Source organism: Colias eurytheme, chromosome 5 (genome assembly GCF_061535395.1).
Source record: "Colias eurytheme isolate Ceu_HAF_F1 chromosome 5, ilColEury1 Martin Lab GWU primary, whole genome shotgun sequence".
Taxonomy (NCBI): domain Eukaryota; kingdom Metazoa; phylum Arthropoda; class Insecta; order Lepidoptera; family Pieridae; genus Colias; species Colias eurytheme.
The window spans coordinates 1,795,674-1,808,062 of NC_142984.1; the positions used below are offsets into that span (position 1 = coordinate 1,795,674).

Genomic DNA, 12,389 nt, shown 5'->3' on the forward strand with positions numbered 1-12,389 from the left:
TTTATTATATTCCTTGAAGTACGAGGATGGTTCTTATGTAGAGAAAACGTAAACATGTACCACGGGCGAAGCCGGGGCGGACCGCTAGTATATACTAAAAACAAAAAGGGACCTAAAACAGATCCCTGGGTAACACCCATATTAACTGACGCACCGTAAAATCTTTCAACATTAACGCCAATGGTATGTATGAAACAATGCGAAACTGAGCTAAATGTTTTATTGCATAGTAATTAGAGTTTATACAATAAAGTGAAAGTGGAATGTTCTACACATACACAGTCAAACGCTTTGGTTAAGTCACAAAATATCATCGTTCAATTGATTTCATGTGAGATCTTTTGAGTTGATACTTATTACAGCCATTATACGTAAATTAATAACATAAAGTTTGTTTGTTGGTTTGGTCGCGCTATTCTATTTGACGGATTTTAAAAATTCTTTCACCATTGGAATATGTATACGCTATACAGGGTGTAATCGTTAAGTGTGCACAAGCGATTATTCCGTCTGTATTGCAGATATAAAAACAGTACCTAATGAGTAAAATGATAATAATAATCAGGCATAAATTATGACTCACATTGACGATCACGGTGAGTATAGAGGATTGTAACGCGACGTTCGCAGTGGCTGAGTTGCTGGCTGCAATTCGCAGCGTGTGCTGCTGAGAGACAGCGCGGTTCAGCTCGCGGACCACTCGCAGTGTGTTCAGCGTGCTGTCCAGTTCGAAGTGGCCCTCGTCGTTGCCGTCTGGAATAATTATATTTATTAAAGGAAACAATGATTCGATTTGAAGAAAAACGTGTCAAAATAAATCAATTTAAAAAATCAGTCGGTCGTGTACACAATATAAGAAGTTAAAGTTTTATTGACAAAATTTACTTTATTTATAATCTGATACATTTTTTTTGGCAAAAGAAATTAAAGTGCATTAGTAAACTCACCGAGTATTCTATAGAAAATGTCATGACAATCGTCGTTACACAAATAATTCTTCGGGTCTTCTGCTAGAACGAGCTGCTGCGTTTCTTTGAGGCCACCTTCTCTTTCTGTGAAACATAATCTGTGGCTATTTCTATTTCCCACAAAGAACTTGTTGAATTTGTTCAAATATTTGTGACTTATAATTATATTATTACCTTAAATATTTGTGAATAATTGTTATATTACCCTATTTATTTGTGACTTCTTGTTACTTATGGTACTCTATTTATTTGTGACTTAGGTATTGTTACATTACCTCAAATATTTGTGACTTATTGTTATACATATTACCCTAAATATTTGTCACTTATTGTTACACCTTATTAATTGTGCCTTAATGGTATATGAACCTTATTCCCTGTTTCTTTTAATATCCTTAATAATTGACTCACCAACAAAAGCCACAGTGGTTGTATCAACTGGGAACACAGGGTCGACCTGAGTGGGCACGAACACGACGCGTACGGAGATATCCGTGTGACGTGGACCGGGCGTTTTGCCTCCGTCTGTACCACGGATTGTTACCTGTTTTATTAAAATTAACTTTTTTTATACTTTTGATGGCAATGTATATTATTGGGGAAGATTTTTTTGACGTGACAACGTCTTATAATTCGATTGAGCCGGCTGCACGCACGAAAAAACTTGACTCATGCGGCGTTACCTCGCTCTGAGGCGTTCCATGTAAGGCTTGAAGTGAAAGCGAGAGCGCGGAACGAGCGACAAAGAAGCACAATCGGACGTTGTCACGTTCAACTATCGTCAGTAAACCGACTTTACAGACAACCAATTTTTTCCATAATATATCAACGTTGGCTACAAGAGCAGGATCACAACAAAGTTGGCTATATTTACGCCCCATCCCGTACAAAAACAAATGTATGATCTCATTAGTTAGGACTTGTGATAAAATTTTGAAACTCACAAGGAATTCTCTGGTATTCTCACTGAAGGACTTTTTCAGCATCAGTATTCCTTGATTTTCTCTGTCATTCAATATGTATAGATGTTCCATGGCGTCATCTGAAATTTTAATAATTTTCTTTTTTGAAACTTGAAATGTCATTTATCTCGTGTCGCAATGTTTGTCCTCAATGGACTCCTAAACCACTTAACCGATTATAATAAAATTCGCAGTTCGATCCAACTTGAGAGATAGGATAGTTTAAACATGTAGGTACCACAGGCGAAGCCGGGGCGGACCGCTAGTTTTAATATAAATAAATTACGTAGCACGTTGTTTGTCCGTTATGGACTTCTAAACTACTTAACCAATTTTAATAATATTTTGTACACTTCGTACAGTTTTATCCATCTTAAAAGATAGGATACCTAGTGTCGCTGCGTACACTGTCACTAATTCACTATATTTGGATTCACTAATAAAACACCACTGCTGTTGTAAGGCATTTAATTAATCAACACACAGTAGTATACATGATATAACAAAAACAAAACACTAGCCAGTTATAAGATCGAACAATTCTAACGTGGCGCCATCTAGTTTGCGATAAGGAACTAAACGTAACTAAACGACGGTATTGAACATCCCGCCCACCAAAAGCACCTAGTGCTTTTCTAAACAAAAAGAAACATAAAGAACAATTCAGTTGAAGAGTACATTTAACATAATAAACACAAAGTAATTCTTATAACATCTCAACGTAAACAATAGAAACTCTTATTACATACATCTAAACTCAACGCAAACAATATAAACTTGAGAGTGAACTAAAACAATATTGACTTCTAAACAACAACATTTTTCAATGTAAAAAATAGGAACAAAGAATACTGCTATATTAACTTAACTCAGAATTCTATACAATAACTAATGAGCTAGGCCTTTGGTAAAATGCATAACTTATTACAAGGACGTTTACAAAGACCGTTCTTAGTTTTAATTGTTACAACTCGGGTAAGGTCGTCCTTACCCGGATGTTTTTCAACGATTTTCCCTAACAACCATTTAGCTGGAGGAATATTGTGGTCCCTTATAATAACAATATCGTCAACGTCAGGCTCTGTCTTTTTTGAAAACCATTTGTACCTATTATTTAACGTCACTAAATACTCTTTTGACCACGTCTTCCAAAAATTATTAACCATCCGTTGAGTAAGTTTCCACCTTTGAAGACCTGTGAGAGAGGTCTTTGAATAATCGCTTTCAGGAATTAAAACTAATGGTTCACCGACTAAGAAGTGCCCAGGTGTGAGGGGCATCTCGTCAACTGGATTATCACTAATTGCAGAAATTGGACGGGAGTTTAAGCACGCTTCTACTTGGGTCAACACGGTTGTCAGTTCTTCGAAGGTAAGTATTGCGTCTCCTACTATTCTTTTCAGGTGTGTTTTCGCTGAACGAACACCAGCTTCCCACAGCCCTCCAAAGTTAGGCGCGTGTGGTGGTATAAAATGCCAAGTGGTTCCGTCTTGGGTAAGTAAATTAGCAATTTCGTCGGCCAACTCTGATTTCGCTTGACATAACATTTTACGCAGCTCTTTATCCGCACCAACGAAATTAGTCCCATTGTCGCTGTACAGATCGCGGCAGTGCCCTCTTCGAGACACAAAGCGTTTGAATGCAGCTATGAATCCAGAACTGGTAAGGTCTGACACAGCCTCTAAGTGGATCGCCTTAGTCGCCATACACACAAATAGGCAAATATAGCCTTTATAGGATTTCGATCCTCTACCAGGCGAAAACTTAATATCTATGTATCCGGTAAAATCAACACCTGATGACCTAAACGGTTTATCCGGAGTCAATCTAACCTTAGGTAACTGGCCCATTAATTGGTTGTTATTCTGGCGAGAATAACGTAGGCAAGTCATGCATTCTCTGTAGCACTTCTTGACCTTTTCTCTAATTCGTAGGATCCAAAATTTACTTCTCAAGAAGTTTATCATAAGTTGTGGACCTCCGTGAAGTGTTCTGTGGTGCGCATCCAATATTAATAACCTAGTGAGATGAGACTCACTGGGCATAATTAGAGGATGTTTCTTATTAAACTGCACAGAAGACAGTTGTATTCGACCGCCCACCCTTAGCAACCCTTTTTCATCAAGAAAGGGTGCAAGAGTGTGCAGTGGACTTCCTTTAGTAACACTTCCGGCTCGAGACATTAACTTATTAATTTCATCCTCAAAATATAGTCTTTGGGTAGCTTTAACAATTGTATCTAATGTAGTGTTCATTTCATTGGTCGTAATTCTTTTATTAATATCTCTTAATTCTTTAGGTTCCCTCAGTTTTAGAAATTTTCTACAATAAGATAAAACTCGTAACATTCTAGTTAGATTTGAAAACCGCTCCCATATAAATTCTTCAGCAGGTCGCGTCGTATTGGTAAGTACCTTTAACGGTCGTAATTCAACATCAGTGTCAACATCCAAATGTGTACTATAAACATGGTTTTCGTGTAGGCTCTTAGGACCATGCCACCAAAGATCATAATGGATTAGATCTCGAGAGGATATACCTCTAGAGGCACAATCGGCTGGATTTTGGTCTGTGGCAACATGGTTCCATTGATCACTATCCAAAACAGTCAAAATCTCGGAGACCCTGTTGCTTACAAACGTCGTCCATCGGCTGGGTTCTCCACGGAGCCATGCAAGCACTATGGTCGAGTCGGACCAGGCAAACAACTTATCTTTAGGTACCTGCAGTACTTGTGCAACCTCAGAAATTAATTTGGCAGCCAACAACGCCGCGCATAGTTCCATTCTCGGAATGGATATCTCCTTCTGAATTGGGGCGACTTTAGTTTTAGATGTGACTACATTTACGTGAGTATTACCTTCGGTGTCCATGGTTTTCAGGTAGACGACAGCAGCATAAGCTACCTGAGAAGCGTCAGCAAATACGTGAAGCTCAACTAGACCATCATTCGTTGTAGAAAGCCACCTAGGAACATTTATACCTCGAATACCATCTAACTCTTTTCTAAAATGTAGCCATTGATTTAATAATTCTGACGAAAGATTTTCATCCCAATTTAATCCAGATTTCCACAGTGTTTGCATGAAGATCTTCGCCGTAATAAGGACTGGAGCAACCCAACCCAAAGGGTCGTAAAGTCGCGCAATATCAGACAACACTTTCCGTTTGGTTACAGGCTCATCTAACTCCGGTAAGTTGTAAGTATACTCAAATTTATCTATGTTTTTATTCCAGGAAATACCCAACACCTTAATTGTATCATTGATTTTAAAAATAAATGTATCTTTTGAAGATTGATTATCATTTTCGATATGATTCAGTAATTTTGGACAATTACTGCACCACTTTTGGAGCTTAAACCCACCTTTAGACATCAATTGATTCATCTGTTTATAAATATCTATAGCTTTCTCTTCTGAATTACAACCGGTCAACAAATCGTCCATATAAAAATCTTCAAGTGTAATTTTTGCGGCAAGTGGATATCTCAACTCTTCATCTCGAGCCAATTGTTGCAGTGATTTAACCGCCAAATACGGGGCACAAGCAGTACCGAAGGTAAGTCGCGATAGCTTAAAATGTTGTATGGGTTGTGATGGATCAGCTCGCCATAAAATTCTTTGGAAATTTGAATCATCTTCATGTACCACTATCTGTCTATACATCTGTACGATGTCTGCCACAATACAATAAATATGCGTTCGCCACCTCATTATAATGTGGCGCAAATCTTGTTGAATTTTAGGTCCAACGAGTAACGTGTCATTCAATGATACGTTATTATTCCCCTTGCACGACGCATCAAAAACAACACGAAGTTTGGTGGTTTCCTTGTCTTCCCTTATCACGGCGTGATGAGGTAGGTAAAAGGAAAATGGATACTCAATATTATCCTTACTTAAAATCGGTTCCATGTGTTTCTGATTCTGGTAGTCGACTATAACCTTCTCATATTCAGCGTGCAAGTCAGAATTCCTTTTAAACTTTCTTTCTAATACCTTAAATCTCTTCAAAGCAACTTCCTCGGAATTTCCGTACACACACTTTGGATCTGGCTCCTTAAATGGCAATCTCACTACATAACGACCTTCTTCATTTCTTGTGGTAGTACTCTCATAAATTTCTTCACATCTGATTTCTTCCTTCGTAAGTTTCTTTCCTATTAAATCTGGTTCTCTTTCAATTTCCCAAAACTGTGTCAAAATCTTATCTTCTCTTACCTGTAAATGTAAATTTACTACTCTAGGATTTGATTCTTCATTTTCGCCTACTCTTCCCGACAAGATCCAGCCAAGATGAGTATTCTGTGCAATAGGACCGTCATGTATGGGATGTTTCAAGAAACCACTCAACATTATCTGACTGAAAATATCTACTCCTAAAATAATATCTATCTTACCAGGTGAACCATATTTGGGATCTGCTAACGGTAGACTACTGAGCTCTGGCCAATCAAAAATGGAAACCTTACTCGACGGAAGAAACGATGTTAAAGATGGCAACACATATGCATTTACTGAAACAGAAAATTCATGATTATGTAGTGATTCTAACTCAAATGAAACAATGTGCTTAGATCTAAGTTTACCATCACCTACTCCAGTTATTAAACCATTTATTGGTGTACGCTTAAGACATAAATATTGTACAGTACTTTCGGTAATAAAAGAGGCCTCAGAGCCTTGATCGATTAATATTCGCGCAGTTTGGACGCACCCATTTGCTGATTTAACCCTAGCTAATGCTGTAGCTAATAGCACTTTGACCGGATGTGTATCTTTCGCAAAATGAGCTACTACTTTCTTATCATACTGGCGATTCTCATCTAAACTCGTCGGTTGGTGGCTAGTACTCGTACTTGGTTCCCCAGACACAGGAGGAGGATCTCTTTCTATATGCAGCAGGGTGTGGTGTCTTCTGCCACAACGCCGGCAACACGTCGACTGGTGACAGCTCCTCACGTTGTGGTTGGATGAGAAACAATTGAAGCAAAGTCTCTTGGCTTGAATAAACTCATATCTCTCTTCGGGAGACTTGCCTCCAAATTGTTTACATTGGTATAATAAATGAGCATCTGAACAGCATACGCAGACTTTACTATTTTCTTTGTAAGTATCCTTTTTATTATCTTGTATAATATGAAACGCCTTTTGTCTTGTTTGCTTAGGACTTATCTTATTCTTCATGTTTGGTTTAGATTCACCTACTAGCATCTCCAATGTTCTAAATCTACTTTCCAGGAAGGTCACGAGCTCACTCCATTTTGGGATGCTGTCGGTTTGAGATCGGCCAGCCTCGGTCTCCCACTGGCGGCGGGACTCTAAATCTAATTTTGACACTATTAAAAAATTAATGATCGCATCCCACGAAGACACCTCAATATCTAAATTCTTTAGAGCCTTCAAACATGCCTCCGTGGTATCGATAAGATGTTTGATTGCTGTAGCCGACTCGTTAGACATAGGCTTTTGACCGACCAAACGTTTTAGAATTTCATTGACATTGAATCTTTTGTTATTATACCTGCGCTTCAATCTGTCCCACGCCTCTTCATAATTTGTATCAGTAGTCGATAAGCTCCTTAATAAATTCTCAGGTTCGCCTTTTAAACTACATTTCAGGTAATGCAACTTCTGAACCTGGCTTAATGATGGATTTCTATCTATCAAAGAGACAAACATGTCGTGGAAGCTCTGCCATTCTTCATAATTACCCGAAAATGTAGGTAACTGTATTTGTGGGAGCTTCACTTCACTGCCTGCACAGGTGACGTTCGATGGACTGACTTTAGAAGAGCCCGCTGAGCTGGAACCAAGATCAACTTTCATTTTTGATTTGTAACTAATATAAATTTCTTCTAGGTTATCATAGATCTCTTCGGTAAAATAGGGAGTTTTTTCGCGTTCCCTTTTTGATGCAACTGATATAATATTCAAATGGTTCTCGGTAAACTTCTTCCAACTTGCCTCTAAACATTCTAATTTTATTTCTATGTAAACGTTTGTCAGTCTCTCTTTTGGGGTCTTTTTATAATTTGAAAAACTTTTATTTATTTGTTCATGTATCTCTACTTGCTGAGCAACGAATGGATCCATTTCTTCTATCTTTAATTTTATTCAAAATTTTTCTAAGTCCAAAGTGTATACAAATTTTTATCAAATTTTTCTAAGTCCAGTGTTCATACAAATTTTAATCAAATTTTTCTAAGTCCCATATGCATACTAATTTTTATTGAATTTTTCTAAGTCCAAGATGCATACTAATTTTTATCGAATTTCTTCTAAGTCCAGTATTTAATCAAATTTTTCTAAGTTAATATTTAAGCTAATTTTTTCTAAGTCCAAGTTATCACAACACTGAATTTTTACAAGTCTTTATTGTCCACTTAGTTCACTTTACTCACGGTTTTTACAAGTCCTTATTATTCCTTTATTCCCGGGTTTCGGCACCAGATGTCGCTGCGTACACTGTCACTAATTCACTATATTTGGATTCACTAATAAAACACCACTGCTGTTGTAAGGCATTTAATTAATCAACACACAGTAGTATACATGATATAACAAAAACAAAACACTAGCCAGTTATAAGATCGAACAATTCTAACGTGGCGCCATCTAGTTTGCGATAAGGAACTAAACGTAACTAAACGACGGTATTGAACACCTAGTTAATTTCGATTAAGATAATGAGTCACGTTATTTGTCCGCTATGGACTTCTAAACTACTGAACCAATTTTATTTGCACACATGTAGTTTTATTTAACTTAAAAGATACATCTTAACGACGATAAATTAAAGGTTCCATATAAATAAGATTTCACAAACCATCTCCAATAACTTCGAATGTAACAATTCCAGCTTCAAGACCATCTTCATCTGTCGCTGTGATTCGATCCAGGAATTGTCCATTCACTTTCACCAGAAGACTATTTAACTCGGCTCGTTCCTAAGAATATAATGTTTTAAAATGTTAATAAAATTCTGTGAAAGATAATGCTTTTTATTTTCCTAATCTTACTGTTACAATTATTATTTTGGTAAGATCTCCTTGCCCTGATGTATCATAAGACCATACCATTTAGTTCTGATCAAGTTTTTAGATATTTTTTTTGCAAAATTGCTACTGAAAAAGAGAACCTGCCCAATTTTTGCATTACTTTAAATCATTCGATTTATGGAAAAATTTTGGAAACTATTTATAAACAACCAATTCTTTTTATATGAAATTAAATCTAAATTGGCTGAATTGGCTGATGATGATGATGATCATCTATGAAACCAACACAAATTTTTATTTGCTTTCATACAAAATAACATAAAACCTACCCACCGTAGCAAATCTGAGTACAGTTTCTTCTAGCGGGAACACGAAAACTGGATCGTGGAAGTTATACGGTTCCACTATTATTGAGTAGATTTCTTCAGAGCATTGTTGCGGGATGCCGTGGTCGTAGGCCTAATAAAAAAGATTTATTGGCAAATGAAACACTTTAAAAAGACATAAAAATATTTAAAAGTTTTAGGCAAACATCGTGTAAGAAATGGCAGAATAAATAAAATACCTATTTAAAAAAGGGGCGACGAAAAGACTATTGTCTTTATTGTTGACGAATTTAAAGGGTATTGAATAGCTAATACAAAATAATGGCAAGAAATGTTTTCATTAACAGACTGAAATTATACACTTAAAGAAAAGAGACTTTGAGAGAGAGATAGTTCGCAAAATGAACTTGAATTGAATGATGAAATGAAAACTTGACCATTCTTTATAGATTCTTGGATAGCTAAACAAAATGTTAAATGGAACCCTAAATAAATTTAAGTTAAAGATCAGAAAGCTCACCCTAATCCCAATCTTATAGGTCCCCCAATACCCTTTCAAATCCACCGCTGTCTCCAACTCCCCTACATTGTCTTCCAGTTCCTCATTCCTCATCGTGATGATGCTGAAGAGCATCGGATGCTGTACATCCCTGGTGGCAGTGAGGTTGAGGATCTCGTAGCCAACGAGGGAATTGTCCGTGTTAGGTTCGTCGCGGTCTGGCGCGTGGATGAAGGGGGATAGCCTTTCACCCTGAGGGTGGTAAATGGCATTTTTTGTATTTATTTATGTTTATTTTGAGATATAAGATGGTGTTGTTATTGAGGATTCATGTAGGAGGAAGATATTTTGAAAAATATATATTGATGGCTAAAATATAGTAAAGATTCATGATAATAAATCCTCTGTTTGATACACAAGTTTTTGTATGGTTTTTTCATGCAAGTTTTTCCAGCTAATTAAACTAATTTTGATGTAACTTTTCTTAGCAGTGATTAGATACTATTATTTTTTAACGATTAAATAATTTTTAACAAGGTTGAACTTGGTACGACATCTTGTGTAAAAATTAATACAGCAATGACTTGGAAAAATTGCTCAATATTTAATTTTTGTCACATTTTGCCGATAATAAACGACCCTACCTTTTGCAGACCTTCACTAATGGTCCAAGACAGTTCGCTCGGGTCGGGTAGTTCTGGCGCGTTATCATTCACATCCAGAAGTACGACCAGGACTTCGGTCGTGTTTTGGTTTCTGTTGCCATCTATATTGAGAGAAAGATGATTATAATGAGTGGTAAAATTTGTTTGTCTGTTAGGTTTGTGGTGAACTTCAAATGTGTCCTTCTCTTGAGAAATTAGCAATTTTTTCTTCCTATCACATAGATTTGGTTAATAAAGATAGTTCCATTACTTAAATATTATTCGATGATTTTTCACTGTGCGAAACAATACAGCGGTTCAACTTCTAATGCAGCAAGACAATAAAATATTACCTTAGCATTGTCCATGTCTATCTTAAATGCTTCTTAAATGTTATTCGTATGCAACATAATCTATCAACACATTTCTTAAATTAACAAGACATAAGCCATGCCAAAAGACACTTACCTCCTTGCGAATAAAAATTATCAATCAGATTAAAGAATATCCTATGCGTAGGTTCATCCCCATCCCGATCCAGTACTTCATCCCCAGTATAATCCACCAGCACCAGCCCAGTATCAAGTTCCACTGAGAAGAAATCTCGTAACCCCAAAAAATATACTAACCTCCTTCCGAATAAAAATTGTCAATCAGATTAAAGAAGATCCTATGCGTAGGTTCATCCCCATCCCGATCCAGTACTTCATCCCCAGTATAATCCACCAGCACCAGCCCAGTATCAAGTTCCACTGAGAAGAAATCTCGTAACCCCAAAAAATATACTAACCTCCTTCCGAATAAAAATTGTCAATCAGATTAAAGAAGATCCTATGCGTAGGTTCATCCCCATCTCTATCCAGTACTTCATCCCCAGTATAATCTACCAGCACCAGCCCAGTATCAAGTTCCACTGAGAAGAAATCTCGTAAACGAGGGTTTACTGCGTAGTTTATCTGGTACCGCACTGTGTGGTACATTTCTGGTGAAAATAAAAATTAAATAATGGTTATGATATTGGAGTTATGAAATTTAGTGGATACTAGCTGTGCTCGTTGGTTTCACCCGCAATGCTCCGCTCCTGTTGGTCTTAGCGTGATGATATAAAGCCTTCCTCGATGAAGGGGCTATCTAACACCGAAATAATTTTTCCAATCGGACCAGTAGTTCCTGAGATTAGCGCGTTCAAACAAACAAACTCTTCAGCTTTATAATATTAGTATAGTTTACTGTTTTGTAGGTAAATAAATTTTATAGGGGATAAATCGGAACTATAAATAGGATATACATAGGAACTGCAGAATAATCAATTGTACTTGATTCATTTTTCATTTTAAAAGACGAAAATATTATTTTGAGAAACGGCCAACTAAAAAATGAAATTGGATGCCAGTATGAATCCCTATAAACTTATAAAGTATAAGCAACATAACAATTTTAACAATTTTAAAAATTACTCTTGCAATGTCAATAACGATTTCTTACTCTAATACTCCACTTGGTATAAACAATAGAGTAGTTAGGAAATAAACTAAGATTTCTGTAAATAATTCCTGGAGAAGACTATCAAAACTCACCATCTCTATCATAATCTTTGGACATTAGTTTGACCACTTCATCACCACTAGTAGCGTTCTCGTAAATATACACCACTTCAAGAAACTCCTGTGTGTTTGGATATGGCACTTTGTTGTTTGTGTCCTGTATCGCTATTGTTATCTGCAAAGAGATATTTGCCTTATTGTCAACTAGCTTTCCGCCCGCGGCTTCGCCCGCGTTTTCAAAGAAAATTCCGTTCCCGTAGGATTTCCGGGATAAAACCTATCCTATGTCCTTTCTCGGGTATCAAAATATCTCTAAAATATACCAAATTTCATGCAAATTGGTTCAGTAGTTAAGGCGTGATTGAGTAACAGACAGACAGACAGAGTTACTTTCGCATTTATAATATTAGTATGGATTATATTCAGATTTGAGGACTAAAATT

General features: G+C 36.7%; 1 protein-coding gene across 1 annotated transcript in view; it reads right to left on the reverse strand.

Moving 5' to 3' along the window:
- LOC149908293 (cadherin-AgCad1-like) overlaps positions 1 to 12,389 on the reverse strand; it is a 36,408-nt gene that overhangs the window by 11,579 nt on the left and 12,440 nt on the right. Inside the window, exons 18-27 of the mRNA XM_090102190.1 lie at positions 11,980 to 12,121; positions 11,193 to 11,384; positions 10,403 to 10,524; positions 9,780 to 10,010; positions 9,267 to 9,392; positions 8,762 to 8,882; positions 1,913 to 2,010; positions 1,380 to 1,512; positions 948 to 1,052; positions 584 to 753 (exon numbers count right to left, since the gene is read on the reverse strand). Of these exons, the coding sequence (XP_089958316.1) occupies positions 584 to 753; positions 948 to 1,052; positions 1,380 to 1,512; positions 1,913 to 2,010; positions 8,762 to 8,882; positions 9,267 to 9,392; positions 9,780 to 10,010; positions 10,403 to 10,524; positions 11,193 to 11,384; positions 11,980 to 12,121 (1,440 nt within the window). The remainder of the gene's footprint in view (positions 1 to 583; positions 754 to 947; positions 1,053 to 1,379; positions 1,513 to 1,912; positions 2,011 to 8,761; positions 8,883 to 9,266; positions 9,393 to 9,779; positions 10,011 to 10,402; positions 10,525 to 11,192; positions 11,385 to 11,979; positions 12,122 to 12,389) is intronic.